We start from the raw sequence: 16,607 nt of genomic DNA, 5'->3' as shown, positions 1-16,607 counted from the left end.
CTGTTTCATCCTTAACTCAGTATAAATGTCGTGTGTGATTATTATTTGCTTTTGTGGCATTATAGATGCATTTTGGTGTCATTTTTAAAACTGATGCATTTCATGTATATTCATATAGCGAGCATTCGTTTTATGTTATATTCCTGAGAGTTTGTTATGCGGAACCAATGTTTGCTAGCATGTTCACTACGGACCTTACTAAACAGCTGCACAACCCTTACCTCACGATGCAGGTTGTTGCTGTGCATGTTAGAGCTTGAGAAACAAGTGTGATCCACTTGGACAGTGTTTTTACTTTAGTGGTAACTTTTGAAGGGACTCTACGTAAATATAAAATAGCTTTAAATTCGTTAGTTAGCCCGCAGATCAAGGCGCTCTTACGCTAGCTGTTAGCTTGTTAGCAGGGTGAGATTTATTTTTGTTTTTGTTGGTCGAGAAAAGCATGTTACAGTAGCTAACAACTTAGAAACAACAGGTAAGTAATCTTTACTATTGTGTAATAATAAATATATCATATGGATTGGTACGTTTTGTTTACATTTATCGTTTGTATTTAACTGTGATTGAAGTACAGTATCATACACGTAGCACGACCATGCTGAAGTCAGATTAACATTATAAATAACCTGAACATTGTTCTAGTTGGATGTGTGCAATGTGTCATGAATAAGGCTCCGAATAAGGAAGTGATTTCTGCTCCTCTGCGGTGGTTTGAGCTGCATCTGATTTCAGTGATCTGCTGAAACTCTTTTTATTCTTTTAGAATTGGAGAAAGTCTATGAAGGTGTGATGGAAACAGCTGTGCAGGAAACCACTAATATAGGAACAGATGTGGCTGTAAAGGGACAAGCTTCCATTAAACCTGAGTAAGTAACTTAAAGTCAACTCTGTGTTTATCTATGCAAGCGTTAGCTGTAGAATCAATTCATGCAAATGAATGAACCATACAGCTGCAGGAAGGTTGAGCAGAGAGGAAAAAACTACCAGAAGTGACTTATACACCCACAATTTACGTTGTCTGCTGCTTTGTCCGATAGAGCCAAGAAAACTACACTGTCAGCGAATAGGCTGCTAAAAGCACTTGACTCATTGTATACGTAGAAAGGATTTAACCCTTGCCCCAGTGGTGCAGCGACTAGGTTGACTGAATCAGTGGTTACTTTGCTTTAACAAAGACAATGAAGAGGAAGTAACCTGGCTTTCCACTGGCTTACATTTTATATATTTTTTTAAAGAGTTGTCTCAATTAAACCAGCATCATCAGCTATAATCGGTTTCTATTTGTTTTGCATATCAAATGGTGTAATGGCTGCTATTTGGGGCATACCTCATACCAAAAATCTGCTGTTTGTCTTACAGATTCCTTACAACCAAAGAAAATTTTCATGGGTTTATTGACTCAGAGTGGCAGAGTTCAAAAGAAGACAAGTCCGTAAACAAAGAGACCGCTGAAGAGATACCTGAGGAGGTACCTGAAGAGGAACCTGAACCCAAAAAGCTCAAACTTGACTCAGAAGATAGATATCATGGAGGAAAACCAGATGGCAAGCGTCTTCGGGGACAGAATAAGTCAAGGCCACACACAAAGCCTACTGCGTATGACGAAAAACGGCTGTGTCTCTCAGTCCTACAGGTATAAAGCTATTCAGGAATGCGGCACACATAACTTTTTGGATTGCTGTCGGCTAATTTCTCATCATGACTTTCCTTCCATTTAGAAAGTGAAATGCCATTATGGAGACAAATGCCACTTTTACCATGACATTGCGGAGTACATGGCCTCTAAGCCTGCTGACATCGGGGAAAGCTGTTACCTCTATGAGACATACGGAAAGTGTACATATGGCCTCTCCTGCCGTTTCGCTAAGGCGCACACTACGCCTGACTTCAAAACCATGGAGAGGGAAGACCTAATAAAGGCATATGTGGGCAAGACTTTGGTGAAGAACAGCTTGACGAAAGACCTCCAGAATCGTCTGAGGAAGCGTTCAGTGGCCTTCAAAAAGTCAGCAGAGTACCTGAAAACACTTTCTAACAACAAAGAAAAAGGAGAACAGCAAGGGAATGGTAAGACGTGGGAAAATATACTAACATTGATGGCTTTGCTGGTGTAACAATGCTGCTGATCTCCTCGACAATGTTGTGTTGTTACACACTCAAACATTCTATTTTCAGACAGATACATTTCATATAAATGTTTATCTATAAAACATGACCTAATTTAGATACTCACTCAGGTCACGCTTGTGCAGCTGAGGTAGATCGGGCAGGAAAAACGCAGGATGCATCTACTGAAGCACAGGTACGACCTCGTGCTTTGAGCACTACCTTTTACTTTCCAGCCAAAAAAGAAGTATTGTGTTGAAAGTTCTTTGTTACTTGCTGCAGGCCAGCCCAGAAGAACAGCCTCCAGTGAAGACTATGGGTCCTCTGACTGATACAGATGTCATCAAGCTGCGTCCGTGTGAGAAGAAGCAGGTACATCTCTGTCATATTCCACATTATTTGTATCACTTGGCTTAACATCTAAGAGGTTGTTCCCTTGGTGTGTTATAGGTGGACTTCAAAGACAAACTCTACCTTGCTCCTCTAACAACTGTAAGTACAAGAATAGAAAGAGTAATAAAGTTATTAGTAGCGGTAAATGTAATTGCAGGTCCCTTTATTATAGCAGTTTAAATTAGACTGATTGGTATGTAGGTTTATACTTAGTATGTTTTTCCCTGTTATTTCTTCAGTGTGGCAATCTGCCTTTCCGTCGTGTGTGTAAGCGCTTTGGTGCAGACATCACCTGCGGGGAGATGGCCATGTGCACGAACCTGCTGCAGGGGCAGCAGTCAGAGTGGGCCCTCCTGAAGAGGCATGAGAGTGAAGATCTGTTTGGTGTCCAGGTGATGGTGTCCACCTTTTTTTTTTTTTTTAGAAAGTGACCACAACATAACATTAGGTTTTTTTACATGTAGGTTTTTTTACATGTCCGTTTATTCTGAGGTGTTAATTGTGTCTGCAGGTGGAGGGCTGCTTCCCGGACACCATGTCGAGGTGTGCTGAGCTCATCAACAACAACACTGACGTTGATTTTGTTGACATCAACTCTGGATGCCCCATTGATCTTGTATACAAAAAGGTAGACTCTTCTAAATCTAACCAGGCTGAATATTTAACAGAACTTACATGTCAGCATGTCTATGACAGATTGTTTTTGTTGGCTTTCCCTCATCAGGGTGGAGGCTGCGGTTTGATGACACGTACCAGAAAATTTGAGCAGATAATCAAAGGAATGAATTATGTAAGTGTCTCATTGTAATTGTTCAAGTGCCCCTTTGTTGATAAGAAATGCACCAAGGAGTGATTTAGAACACTTTGACTCATGGGTTTTTCTTCCTAAAGGTCCTCGATGTCCCTTTAACAGTCAAGATCCGCACTGGGGTTCAGGAGAAATCCAACATAGCACACAAACTCATCCCAGAGATGAAGAACTGGGGGGTCTCCATGATCACAGTAAGCCTTGTTTTAGTAGCAGCTCATAGAGTCAGTCTGTTGCTTCTTCCTTTGTGTGTATGTCCTCTTAATATCGACATGTTAACATGAGTCAGCTTTCAGGTATGATGTCATTTTGTTTTTTTTGTTACAGCTGCATGGTAGGTCCAGGGAGCAGCGATACACAAAGTTAGCAGACTGGGACTACATCAGCACCTGCACCAAGCTGGCCAGCCCTGTTCCACTTTTTGGTATGTGGAAAAACTCAGTCTGGCATTCTCTGTGTTAAAACCATGCACATGTTATAGAACTGAACTCTGTGGTGACTTGTTCTTACAGGTAATGGGGACATTTTGTCCTATGAAGATGCCATGAAAGCAAGAGAGACTGGAGTTTCTGGTATCATGATTGCGAGGTTGGTGTCCCACACTGGATTACACACAATAAGGATAAACAATAAAAACAACTTAGATGTAAATAAATGTGTGGTAGTGAACATATTTGCACTTTTTCTTTTCTAACCCTGAACCTTTTCAGAATCAGAATCAGAATCGTGTTTATTGTCATGTAAGTGAAGGGGATTCACATTACTAGGAATTTGCCTTAGTGATTGGTGCATACAAAGAACATATAATAAATAACATGAAATAAGATAAAACTAAGATAAAATTAAGGTAAAGCCAGCAAAGCTAACGTTAGACCTAAAGTCTATCACAGTTGTGTTTGACCTAATACACTCATACATGAAAATAGTTAGTGGTTTTCCACTAAGGAGCTCTAGAAGTGACAGTGGTTGTGTTTGTCTCTCTGCAGAGGTGCTCTTATTAAGCCCTGGATCTTCACTGAGATAAAGGAGAGCAGACACTGGGACATTTCGTCCAGCGAGCGTCTAGACATCCTGAAGGATTTCACCAATTTTGGCTTGGAGCACTGGGGCTCCGACACCCGAGGAGTGGAGAAAACCCGCACATTCATGCTGGAGTGGCTTTCCTTCATGTGCAGGTGAACTTCAAAATACTACATTTCTCCATTTGATGGCTATAAATACTCTATTTGCTTACTTTCCAGTGGCTTCAAATGTAGAGAAATTCAGCATTTCCTTCTTTTCTATCCATCCCTTTAGATATATCCCAGTAGGTCTTTTGGAGCGAGTGCCTCAGAAGATCAATGAAAGACCTCCGTACTACATGGGCAGGAACTACTTGGAATCACTGATGGCCAGTCAGAATGTTGGGGACTGGGTCAGGATCAGGTGAGCATAAGACCCTCTAAATTCAAATGAAGAGACACAGTAATGCATTTTTTTTTAATTATAAAAACATTTTTTACAGTGAAATGCTGCTCGGACCCGTACCGAAGAATTTCAACTTTCTGCCCAAACATAAAGCCAACGCCTACAAGTGATTCTCCCTCTGTGTGATGGCTAAAAACATGCAGCGTGTTTGATTTATTTTTTTATTTTTTTGGTAGCTCTAAAGAATAAAATCAAAGAACAAAGTCACCTATTATGTTTTAAAAAATAATGAATAGTTTCTTTATTTAACCTGTGGTGCAGTAGAAGGACACCTGGGTTTGTTTGTGTACTTTAAATATATACAATAAAATAATTTGCCACACTAACATGCTTCTGTGTTTATTTTGTCTTGTGTTCAATTTCATGTAAAAGTGCATCAAATGCACATTCAAATAACTTTCAAAATATATCTCTATTTTTATACAGTTTAAGGCCTAATTTTGTTATGATAAATGCCACACTTGCACTTAAACCTGTATTTCATTTATTTTAAGATGACTACCATTCATCCAAAACAACAGGTTTCCTTTTTATATATGGGATCAAATGGACCATTAGGTTCCTAAGTAGCAGCTTCCAGGTGCAATTAATTAACCCTTGAGGAGTCCTTATATCAGGGCAGCAGGCCACCTCTTCTTCCTGTGTTCAGCAGCTGTAGGAGGGCTTTCATTTTGATCCATGGCCGGGCACCGGGGTGAGCTGCTGTTGATGGTCCTTGCTGGGACTCTGTTTCTGGTGCAGGTCCAGGGATGGGACTGGATCGACGAATTTCAACTTCAAAGTTTATATGAGACTGGACAATGGAGTGAGTCACTGAATGTTAGAGCTCAAAATTTAATACCAGCCACCCCCATGATGACTACAGGTGAGTTCACTTTTAGAAGGATCTTCTACATGTCCCTAAGTCTAACCTAAAAAGAGCATCTTCAAACCTCAAGTCTGTGTCATGATATATTTTGTTGCTGTAGCCCATATTTTAATCTGGCATGCTTTAAGTCAGTTGATTTTATTACTCTCTTGTGCCACTACAACCTTTTGCGATGCCTTTTTATAGCCAATTTGTCCTTAAATTGTATCTTTGTGGAGTAGACCTGTGGGCACCAATGCTTAATTTTTCTGACTGACCAGACTGCTCCTCTCTTCAGATGATGGCAAAGACTATGATGAGGGTGGAAGTGGACTTTTTGAGAATGAAGGGATGGTAGTTAAAGGCCATGCCACCAGTCCAGACCCTGCACTGGTAGACCCTGCACTGGTAGAACCTACTCAGGTGGAGTTTGATGCCTCTCCAAGCAACTGGGTCAGCCGTACTATTGGTCCAAATTCTGATGCCCTCAGTGTGTTTTGCAGCAATGCTGGCTTTGAAATTACTCTGCTAATGGGCCAGCTGAATGACGTCAAGGTTTTGGGTCTGTATTTGGACTTTTTGTGTCTATAGTTCTGACTTTTTTTAACTGAGTGAATGTTAAAATGTCTATGATTGTGATTCCTTCTCTAGCCTCAAAGGACCTGGTGACTGTAGAGGATGCTCCTGGCTCTTGTGGTTATAATGTGAACCATCAAAGGAACATCCTGACTGTACCTTTCACTGGGTGCAATGTAAAAGAGCAGGTAGGTGACTAAAAAAATACTGGTCCTGCATGAACAATATCCAAAAACGGGTGAATTCCAGTCAATGTTCTTCTAATTTTAGGCTAACGGCTACAGCGTGCAGCTACTGCATGTTGACGTGCTGGGTCACATACAAGTTTCTACTGTATCTTGTGAGAAAACTACAAAGTCTGCCCACCCGTACCCTCGTGCCAAACCCGAAAAGTGCAACAACCCAACATCTGCACCAACACCTACTACTAAATTTATCCCAACCACAACACGGATTACAACAAGAGCACCAACAACTGCTTCAAAAAAGAGAGGTCAGTACGATATTACCAGCTAATCTGCTGAGGATGACTGCAAAGTGTTGCGTTTTAATACTGTATTATTTATATGCAGTTTGTGCCGTCCCTGCGGGAGAACGGATATCTTGTGGTGGGGCTGGAATCTCCTCCTTGGCGTGTAAGAAGATGGGGTGCTGTGTGGATTCTTCGACCTCTGCTTGCTACTACGCACTAGATGGTAAGACTTCAGTTTGGAGACGTGCGGTCAAACATCGTATCTTGTCAACCCATCTGAACTGGACCTCCTCCCCTCTTTTAGAGTGCACTGCTGACCAACACTTTGTTTTTGCCATTCGCTACAACTCTGCACCAATCAATGTGGACCCCACCAAACTCATTATGCCCAAGAGTCCAAGCTGCAAACCAGTCATTGTTAATGACAAGGTCGCCATCTTCAAGTTCAAAGTCACAGAATGTGGGACGCTTGCATATGTAAGTCTATGCTGAATCGATGAAATGCTTCAGTCAAGAAATCAAAGACCATTACCTCAATGTGTGTGTATTCAGAAGACAAGTTAAAGCTGCAGCACACCTAAAGATAGTAATGGAAAGTTTGACTTTTCTCCAGGAAGTTGGTGAGGTGAAGGTGTACCTTGCCGAAGTGCAGACAATCATCGAAGCGCTGAATCTCAAATATGGTGTAATTACGAGAAGCGACCCCGTCAGGTCAGTGGAACAAACATTGAACTATGCTGCCACAGTTCTAGCCAAGTTGCCCCTCAGGAGGGTGTACAGCTGGCTTGTTTACAAATTTAGCCTGCTAGCTTCTTGATGTCACAAGAGTGGATAGTGAACTGGATAATGAGCTTAATTCTCACTCTCACTTCTTCACATTAAATGTCTTTCTTGATCCACAGCGGTCATCTATTAAATGAAACATTGTTTGCAGGTTCATGGTGGAGTGCAGCTACAGCAAATCGGGGAAAGCGCTGGCATCACTGGCCAGTGTTGGTTACATGGTCAAAGCCCCGGCCTCCACTCTGCCAACATCGATTATCTCCAATGGCCTGTATGGAGTACAGTTGAGAATGGCTACAGGTCAGGTGTTCACCAGTCTGCACAGAAGTCAAGATTTCACACACTAATTTTCTTCATATATATCCCAACAGATGAGACATACACCCAATTTTATCCAAACAACTACCAGCCTCTGTGGCTTCTCCTTGGAAACCCTGTGTATCTTGAATTGCGCCTAAGGTCTCCTGAAATGGACGCAGTGATTCTCGTCAATTACTGCCTGGCTTACCCTCGCTCTGCAACGAAAGCTCTGGTGCTTGTTTATGAAGGGTAAGCTTAGGGGAAGATCCATTCAATTACAGGTTAAAACTCGTCTTGACCAACTTCTGTTTGTGTTCACAGGTGTGCCAACCCTAACGATCCACACGTGTCAATCCTGAAGGTCGGTGACTTTCCTGACAACCGTCCCAGAAATCGCAAGCAGAGGCGCTTTAAGGTGTCAGCCTTCCAGTTTATGAATCAGAAGACCAACAAGTACCTGGATGAAGAAGTGAGTTGGTGTATTTAGACTTGTGTGTGTGTGTGTGTGAACTATGATGCTCAATTTACACTGCTGCCAAAGTAAGTGAATACAAACAGTAACCCGGCGTTCAAGCAGGATATCATGTGCTTAAAAAATGAGGATCCTAAAATGCAGGTTCTGACATGCTGTTTTTTTTTTCAGATCTATTTCATGTGCTCTGCTGAGGTTTGCAGGCCAGCAGAGAAGACCTGTAGCGAGCGGTGCTTTGATGGGAAGGTGAGCCTCAAGCTTGCAAATGCTGTATGTTACCACTTGTTTAAAAAATCTCAACAAATTCTCTTGTTTCTAGGCACCATAAGGATCTGCAGCTGAAAGCCATACTGAATAAAAAAACATTTTATAGTACAGTACATGTGTTGCATCCTTTTTATGACCTATTTGTGCATGTAAGTAGACGGGGCAAGACAGTTTCAACTCAAACTGGGTGAAGGAACTCCATTTGTTTCCACTTGAGTTATACTGCTGACATTAAGCTGTGAAGTTAAGAGATGCAAAATACTCTTGAGTCCCTCATCCTGTATGTGTGCAACATAATAAACATGCATAATTAAAGCAACTAATTAAATTTCGACCACCAGTATTTTAGAAATTGGTTGTACATAGAGTTGAGTTTTTAAAAAAAAAAAAAAAAATTTTAAAAACTATATACAAATTTTATATATATTGTAGACCATTATAAATTGTTTTCTCGTTGTGGAAGATTGAATTAAGCAAAGCATTGTTTGCTCTCTTCTTGTACATTTGTTTACATTCTGTCTTTAATGATTTCTACACTATGCGGATCCGAACGTGACGAGGCAGCTGCTGCTGACCCACAATGCTTTGCGCCATGAACGCTCTTCATAATTGATAGAATCAAGCGGTGACACAGTTTTGCTGTCTCTGCAGAGTTAACAGAAGCTATTTAAACTTTTGATTCTGCGATTTGTCTATAAGCGGAAGTGTTTGTCAGGCGAGAGTCACATGTGGACATCAGCTGTACGGGAATAAACACGAAGTAAGTCTACACGAATGGACAAGTCATGTTTGATGTTCCTGTATGCCTGTCAGAAACTAGCAAAGTGTTTGAAGAACCGCTAACTTGTGTTAAATCACTTAGCTATTGCTACTAGCAAGCGAGCTAGCATAACAGCTGTTAGCTATCTATTCTACCGTCGCTAACTTCTTAGCTATAGGTCTCTAACTGCGTAAGCTAAGCGTAGCATTACGATTAACTGTACAAAAGCCTGATGGAGCTAGCTAGAATGTTATTTATGCTATACATACGTGCCCCTATTGCACTTTGTGTGTGTGTACATCACATTTTTTACACCTCTGCATTGTAAGTGGTGCTTATATCTCAAGTTTTTACAGTGAATGGACCAGAGCAACAAAGTATGTTTGTGTCTGATGTTATGGCCCCAGAGACAGCTGCAAAGGGATGTGAACATTTTATATATGTGACATTTTTTGTGATGTATATTACTTCCTAATCTCATCTGAAACCACACGATATATGCATCTGTGGCCATAGCTCTGGTAAACTATAACCAGTTTCTTGATGTGAAACATGCTTGTCTGGCACTTGTGTCACAGACAGAGGAGTAGGGAATACAGCAGCAGTCAGCAGGTTTGCAGGAGGCGTGGTTTTTGTCATTGCATAACATAGTGCTGGGCTCGAGGTAGATTTACACCATTCTGCTTGTTTAACCCTCAGCTCCTGTCTCTGGCAAGGGAAGAAAGAAATGGCTCATCTCCCAGCACTTTTCAAGTATGTGGACGAACACCAGGACCTGTATGTGCAGGTAAGATCAGACTGTGAGAAGATTTAACACTGTAGCTGATCTCATGGAATTAATCAAATGTTTGTTGATTTCCCAGCGTCTTGCTGAGTGGGTGGCTGTCCCAAGTGTGTCTGCTTGGCCTGAGAAGCGTGGGGAGATCAAGAAGATGATGGAGATGGCTGCCAAAGACATTGAGAAGCTGGGGGGGACAGTGGAGTTGGTGGACATCGGCAAACAGAAGGTAAACATGTGCGAGGGTGTAGTGGTGTACTGTGTTTGTATTTGTCAGAAATAATGGGCCCTCTTGTACTTAAATTAAGTGTTTTTCACGCAGCTTCCATCTGGAGAGGAGATCCCTCTGCCTCCTATCGTCCTGGGGCGTCTTGGATCAGACCCAGGCAAGAAGACGGTGTGCATTTATGGACACCTTGATGTCCAGCCAGCCAACATTGATGACGGCTGGGATACTGAGCCCTTTACTCTGGTGGAGAAAGATGGTAAGAATATTTTTTTTCTTAATCTGTGTGAAGAGAGTTCAAAATGAAAATGCATTCCTGGAAGTTACTTAAGTAACCTGGAATGCTGTTGGAGCATGTAAGCCAATACATGGTGACACAACTTGAAGGGTGCTGTTGCCCTCTCTCATTTTTATGTAATGATTACACCACCTTTCTTTTTGGCTTGGCAACCTTACAGTATCAAATCCCACTGATAACCTAAGGGATAAGACCTAATGGCAGGATTTTACTAAAACAGTGAGCAGTTAACCTGAGCTATGAGGTTACAGAATATTTGTTGTCATTATTGTTGCTTAAACACAGCTGTGTATTTAAATGGTCTTGTAAGTTTTTATCAGCCTTTTACTTTTTATCATATCACAATTTGCCACTTATTTCCAAAGTCCAGCCCAGCAGGCTCACATATTATGCTGTGGCTGTTCTCATCTTATCTGCAGACCTCACCAGGTCAAGTTGAATCACTGATGGGTTTTAAAAAAGGATTAATTAATGTACGCAAATACTGAGTTTATTCAGTGAAACATATTTTTATACTTCACATATGCCACATGATTAAATCTTTTGTTTTTTGCGTAGTGAAGTCATCATATAATTTCTGAATTGCAAATGCTCCACTTTGCTTCCAGCCTTGATGATGACTGCTGTTTGAACCCAGTCGTCCTCTTTTCCTACCTCACAGATAAAGCAGTTTAGATTGAGACTCATTCATGACATGATATCATTAAGCCACTGCTCTGCAGTTTATTTCTGATGACCTCTGCATTTACAGACAGCTTGTTACAAGTTGGCTTTTGACCTTCTTCTGTTTTTGAGCTACTCATACCAAGACCAGCAATTGTGTGTGTGTTTTTTGATGACAGTCAGCTGACAGAAAGTAATGCATCTACTCTCTCCTGTTTCACTTCTGCCAGTTCAGTTTTGTTGAGACACGCATGCTGTAGATTTGCCTGCCTCATTACATGCAAGGATTTCTCATGGTTACATAGAAAATCTCTCCCAAATACCATGTTATTAACACAGTAAGGGGGTAATGAAGACTTTGTCTCTTGTAGGTAAGCTCTATGGAAGAGGATCTACTGATGACAAGGGTCCGGTGCTGGCCTGGTTTAACTGCATTGAGGCCTATCAGAAGATCCAGCAGGTACACTTTATCACCACTGTCTTAGTACTTTGTTACATGAAAGCTCCTGGGGTGGTGCTGTATTCTGAGGAAGGAAGGACATCTTTGTTTTTTCAAATTTAGAGGGCATTCATGTAACACTTCCCAGCCAGGAACTCATATTTCCCATTAATCTGACTTTACATAAATGCACTCTTCTGAATGGTCTCACTGTGCATTGCTTTAATAATCAGAAAACATGTTAGGTTGGTTAGATAACCTGAGGCTGCTTTTAAATGACATGGAAAGGTGGGTGTATCTGAGAGATGACGGGAAACATCAGCCATGATCAGGTGTGGTAGTTTCAACAACCCTATTTTGTATTTTTTTCCTGGAGTGTCAGGGAAGACTTATGTTGAACAGGCACACACAGGCTTGTGCTCTAACCACAGCTCTCTCATTGTTCACAGAAAATCAGACTACATGTTTAGCAGGATTTTAACAGTTCAATGTCCAGCCACCACACAAGACTGTGTTGTCTAGACTAAATTTGATGCTTGATATTTGTACCTTTGAGAGGGAAACTTCTTAGGACTCAGTGATGTTTTTCCCCCACAATGATTCAACATCATTCTTAGAAACGGATTATCTCTATGTTAAAGTGCACCACTGATTGCTTGTTGATCACTTTACGGCAGTCAGCAGTAGTTAACCTGGTCAAAGGTCTTAGGGAAAGAATTGGTGCCACATCAAGCTTCATGTAATGATTAAACTGAGGCATGATTCCTGGGTTTTGTCTTGTTGCCTTTACTCTTTGCTGTTATACATTAAGAATGCATAGTACTGTGTATAAAGTATTTAGCTTTAAATTATCTCCACGTTGCAGGAGCTTCCCATCAACATCAAATTCTGCTTCGAGGGGATGGAGGAATCTGGATCCGAGGGCCTAGATGAACTGGTGTTTTCTCGCAAAGACACCTTTTTGAAAGACGTGGACTACGTCTGCATCTCTGACAACTACTGGCTGGGCAAGACCAAACCCTGCATAACCTATGGCCTCAGAGGAATCTGCTATTTCTTCATCGAGGTGGAGTTCAGTCATGAGTTAAATTGTGCACATGTACTGCAGAGTTTGTGGACATTAAAGTCATGGTTTTACTTTGAAACTTGAAGGTAGAGTGCTGTGAGAAGGACCTTCACTCGGGAGTGTTTGGCGGCTCTGTTCATGAGGCCATGACTGACCTCATTGCACTCATGGGTATGAGAAGCTGATAATAATCTCATAAAGCAATTTTAATGCAGACTTCAGTGATTTGTTTTTGAAGTTATAATCGTGTGTTTTTCACGTCCTGCACAGGCTCCCTCGTTGACAAGAGGGGGAAGATTTTGGTTCCCGGCATGTACAACGACGTGGCTCCTCTGACAGACGCAGAGAAAAAGCTGTATGAAAAGATTGATTTTGACTTGGATGAGTACTGCAAAGATGTGGGAGTTGGGCAGCTGCTGCATGACACAAAGGCAAGTGAAATAATTTCATCACTGTCTGGTCAAAGTGTGCTGTATTATGCTGGATCACTGAGCGTGTCATTCCTTCTTTTTATAGGAGCAAATCCTAATGCACCGCTGGAGGTACCCATCTCTGTCTCTTCATGGTATTGAAGGAGCTTTCTCTGAAGCAGGAGCAAAGACTGTTATCCCCCGCAAGGTTAACGGCAAATTCTCCATCCGCCTCGTCCCTGACATGGACCCCAAAATTGTGGAGAAGCAGGTAGACGCCTGAACACTGTCCCCAATGTAAAAGTTGTTTGTTTTATAACCTGAGAAGCTGCACCAGTGTTATTGATCTGTGAAACTACTGTCTGCTTAAATCTTTATTTTTTTTCCCCTATCAAGGTCATCGACCATCTGCAGAAGGTGTTTGCTGAACGAGGAACCCCCAACAAACTTAAAGTCTACATGGGCCACGGCGCTAAAGCCTGGGTCTCTGACTTCAACCACCCACATTACATGGCTGGCCGAAAGGCCATGAAGACAGGTACAATGAGTTAACCTGTGCTTCTCTAGGTCAATAGTTCCTTTGACTGTTCAGCTTTAAAGGTCAAATATAATGCTGATGTTCTTAGTCTGATTTTTTTTCTCTGTTAATCATCCTGGATGCAAATCTCAACATGAAACAGCAGATTCTCAGTTGCAAAATGAGCGCACCGCAGGAGGCTAATGATGAGCCAATCAGTGCTATTGGCAGGACCTAGAGAGGAAGCAGTGGCTGAAGATGAAAACAGTCCTGTCAAACATTCCGTCACGTCCGTATTGATGTTTTTATCCCTTTCTGTCCTGTAGTCTTCGGTGTTGAGCCTGACCTGACTCGTGAGGGCGGTAGCATTCCCGTCACTCTGACCTTCCAGGAGGCCACAGGACGCAACGTCATGCTGCTCCCTGTAGGATCCTCTGATGATGGCGCTCACTCGCAGAACGAAAAGATCAACAGGTTTGTCACAGCGCAATAAAAGTAAAATAATAATACCACAAGAACAAAAAAATGACTTCATACTTCTGTCCTTTCAGATCCAACTACATTCAGGGAATTAAGATGCTGGGGGCATACTTCCACGAGGTTTCCCAGCTGGAATGAAGTGATCATGTCTCTCATCATAAACAGATATCCATCCTCACTATCAGAGCCATAAGCTTTGTGGTATGATGTAACTTTCACAGCTGACAATTTTATATACACTGACAATAAAAGGTGTCTTTCCTTTGTTACTGGGTGCTGTCCTGTTTAGTTAATGGATTACTTTATTATATTTCTGTTTATATAGTTTAAAATATTTCTACAAACAAATCCATACATGTTCTTCAGAGGGCAGGCTCGTCATTTCAGTGGTTAATTCCATTTCTGTAGTTATACCTAAGTGTATCTAGTTTATGCTATTTTCTATTACATTTCATGTTGATGGCATTTATTTAACCAACTATGAAACAAGGTTGTAGATGGAGAACATGCATTTATTCTAAAATATTTTCCTTAATGTGTTGATTTGATACACATGATAAATATATGAGTGTTTAAAAATGACCCCAAACTTCCTAGGAAAGGGGGTTTCAACAAGAAAAAAGTTAGATTTTAACATTTTCTTTAAGGGATTGAAGGGTAAAGAGCTTGATAGATGGGAAAAAAATAAAGATTTTAACACATCTCTTTAGCGTTTTAGTGCAAACCTTACACTGTGCTGTTTTCATTGTGGCCTCTCTTTCCTTGCAGCTTGTCGCCAGATGTCGTTGTTGGTTACGTTCTGAAAAATAAATTAAAAACTGCCATCCATTGTGGAAATGACACACATCACGTTCCCTAAGCAGTCACATATATTTGTGCCACGCCTGCACTGTGGGCTTATGCTGTGGGGCTGAAGGGCGGCAGGCAGACAGGATTTAGTAACTGATGGCAGATGGCAGTCTTAACATGAGACACGAGCCGGGGAGATGTGGGGAAAAATAAAGGTATTAAAAAATATGAGAGGCCGTGGAGTGGATCCGTGTCCCGTGCTTTGCTTTATATAAACACTGTGCTGTGTTGCTGCCATCGCTGAAGCCGAGCGGGTCCAGATCGTGACTCCTTTGAAGTGTGGCCGTGTGCGCATGTCGGGTGTGTGCAGCCTGCTGTCATGTGGGCTCATTGTTTACATGCTGCCTAGATTTCACAGAGAGGGCGTGTGTCCTGTGGAAAAAAAAATGCACCACGCATTCACGAATGCAACCATCTAAATTATTTTTTTTCCCCGTTGCACTCTGAGAGCTTTCATTGTGTCCCTGATAATGTGTCATGAATGGAGTAGATACATTTCAGGACCTTGGCCAGCTCCACGACGAGAACAAAAGGCGGATTTGCAGCTCTTGATGTCAGGGACCGTCAGCGTTTTACCAGCCCCGGGAAAAACGAAAACTAAACACCTGCTGCCTGTGCATTCAGGTTTTGAAGGAAAAACCTTCTCCTAACACAAAAGGAGGCTGCATGCGTTTGTCTAAAGAGCATTTTATTTTATATATATATAAGTAAAATATATAATCTGCTGGAAGGGTTACCTATGTTTAAATCAAGGTTTCTGTGTCTATGTCTCCTATAACAGTGACTATAAACAAAAGCAAAGTGAATGAAAAATGTTATATTGGTAGCACATTAAGCACAATGCCCCGTCTTTTCTTTATTTTGGCACATTTATACATCTTTATTTTGTGTAGAAACCAACAAATTGCAAAAAAAGCATTTGTGGCAAATGTTCTTTGTGCTTCTATGATATCATAAGTGGATAAACCTCGTCCCTGGCTAGTTTAACTGTATACAGTATAGCCCTGCAAGCTAATAAAAAATAAATGTTCACACAGGCCTAATTATAAGCATTAAATGGTTCAAATGGGGGCTGCAATTAACCATTTAACGCTGTAGCTATAGCGCAGTTGTGTAAAAAGTTGTTCTCTGTAAAATAGCAGAAATATGCGTAGTTTTTGCGTAATAAATGAAGTGTGCGGGTATATAAGTAATGAAAAAGGTTCTTTTATTTCTTTTCTCTCGCTCATCTTTCTGCGGTTGACACAGGGGCTGGTAGTTTAGCGACGGTCCCTGGCGGCAGACATCACGGCTCATACAGCCCAGGGGAGGGATGGAGCTGAGATGGACAGGGAGGGAGACACCGGCTTACGACGTCAAAGGAGTACAGACACACACATACACACGCACACACACTGAGGAAGAGAGGAGAGGACAGCCAGCCAGACCGCCAATTCCCTCCGGTCTGTTGGAAGAAACCTAAATATTCATCTATCACAACACATTCTCTCTCTCTTTCTTTTTGCCAAGCCAGTAAGAGATTTGTTTATTTATTTTTTTTATTATCTGATTTATTTTGGGGAAAAAAACGAAGCGTCTGTGAGGAAAGAGCAGGGCGAGGGGGGGAAAACAAGAAGCAGATCTAGGAAAG

At 41.5% G+C, this 16,607-nt stretch overlaps 3 protein-coding genes across 3 annotated transcripts; all 3 read left to right on the top strand.

The window, feature by feature from the left end:
- Positions 1-202: 202 nt before the first annotated feature.
- Positions 203-5,100, top strand: LOC114428603 (tRNA-dihydrouridine(47) synthase [NAD(P)(+)]-like). Its single transcript, XM_028397176.1, has 16 exons — positions 203-475; positions 764-866; positions 1,360-1,633; positions 1,719-2,067; positions 2,238-2,302; positions 2,389-2,478; positions 2,557-2,598; positions 2,739-2,891; positions 3,011-3,127; positions 3,224-3,289; positions 3,391-3,501; positions 3,635-3,731; positions 3,820-3,895; positions 4,294-4,482; positions 4,604-4,732; positions 4,812-5,100. The coding sequence occupies exons 2-16, from the start codon at positions 790-792 to the stop codon at positions 4,882-4,884; spliced, it is 1,908 nt and encodes a 635-aa protein (XP_028252977.1). The 5' UTR covers positions 203-475; positions 764-789; the 3' UTR covers positions 4,885-5,100.
- A 327-nt stretch (positions 5,101-5,427) lies between these two features.
- On the top strand, positions 5,428-8,588 carry LOC114432171 (zona pellucida sperm-binding protein 4-like). Its single transcript, XM_028400010.1, has 12 exons — positions 5,428-5,639; positions 5,920-6,183; positions 6,273-6,385; positions 6,468-6,690; positions 6,770-6,892; positions 6,974-7,146; positions 7,283-7,380; positions 7,604-7,752; positions 7,824-8,001; positions 8,074-8,221; positions 8,396-8,470; positions 8,544-8,588. Exons 1-12 carry the CDS (start codon positions 5,453-5,455, stop codon positions 8,550-8,552), a joined length of 1,740 nt encoding a protein of 579 aa, XP_028255811.1. The 5' UTR covers positions 5,428-5,452; the 3' UTR covers positions 8,553-8,588.
- A 462-nt stretch (positions 8,589-9,050) lies between these two features.
- Positions 9,051-14,400, top strand: LOC114453597 (cytosolic non-specific dipeptidase-like). The gene is made up of 12 exons (XM_028433551.1): positions 9,051-9,251; positions 9,951-10,038; positions 10,115-10,258; positions 10,352-10,514; positions 11,588-11,676; positions 12,521-12,721; positions 12,808-12,892; positions 12,992-13,152; positions 13,238-13,402; positions 13,528-13,669; positions 13,975-14,122; positions 14,200-14,400. The coding sequence occupies exons 2-12, from the start codon at positions 9,979-9,981 to the stop codon at positions 14,264-14,266; spliced, it is 1,425 nt and encodes a 474-aa protein (XP_028289352.1). The 5' UTR covers positions 9,051-9,251; positions 9,951-9,978; the 3' UTR covers positions 14,267-14,400.
- Positions 14,401-16,607: the final 2,207 nt, after the last annotated feature.

Source organism: Parambassis ranga, chromosome 2, assembly GCF_900634625.1.
Source record: "Parambassis ranga chromosome 2, fParRan2.1, whole genome shotgun sequence".
NCBI lineage: Eukaryota > Metazoa > Chordata > Actinopteri > Ambassidae > Parambassis > Parambassis ranga.
Note: the sequence above shows the minus strand (reverse complement) of the source record. Positions and strands in the feature narration are given on the sequence as shown.

Bases quoted from the DNA above. Each gene is read 5' to 3' on its own strand.
- LOC114428603 (XM_028397176.1), top strand. From the start codon at position 790: ATGGAAACAGCTGTGCAGGAAACCACTAATATAGGAACAGATGTGGCT. The intron at 2,303-2,388 runs GTACGACCTCGT...TACTTGCTGCAG, and splicing joins ATGCATCTACTGAAGCACAG to GCCAGCCCAGAAGAACAGCC. The intron at 3,128-3,223 runs GTAGACTCTTCT...TTCCCTCATCAG, and splicing joins TTGATCTTGTATACAAAAAG to GGTGGAGGCTGCGGTTTGAT.
- LOC114432171 (XM_028400010.1), top strand. From the start codon at position 5,453: ATGGCCGGGCACCGGGGTGAGCTGCTGTTGATGGTCCTTGCTGGGACT. The intron at 6,386-6,467 runs GTAGGTGACTAA...TTCTAATTTTAG, and splicing joins GGTGCAATGTAAAAGAGCAG to GCTAACGGCTACAGCGTGCA. The intron at 6,691-6,769 runs GTCAGTACGATA...ATTTATATGCAG, and splicing joins AACTGCTTCAAAAAAGAGAG to TTTGTGCCGTCCCTGCGGGA.
- LOC114453597 (XM_028433551.1), top strand. From the start codon at position 9,979: ATGGCTCATCTCCCAGCACTTTTCAAGTATGTGGACGAACACCAGGAC. The intron at 13,153-13,237 runs GCAAGTGAAATA...TTCTTTTTATAG, and splicing joins AGCTGCTGCATGACACAAAG to GAGCAAATCCTAATGCACCG. The intron at 14,123-14,199 runs GTTTGTCACAGC...CTGTCCTTTCAG, and splicing joins CAGAACGAAAAGATCAACAG to ATCCAACTACATTCAGGGAA.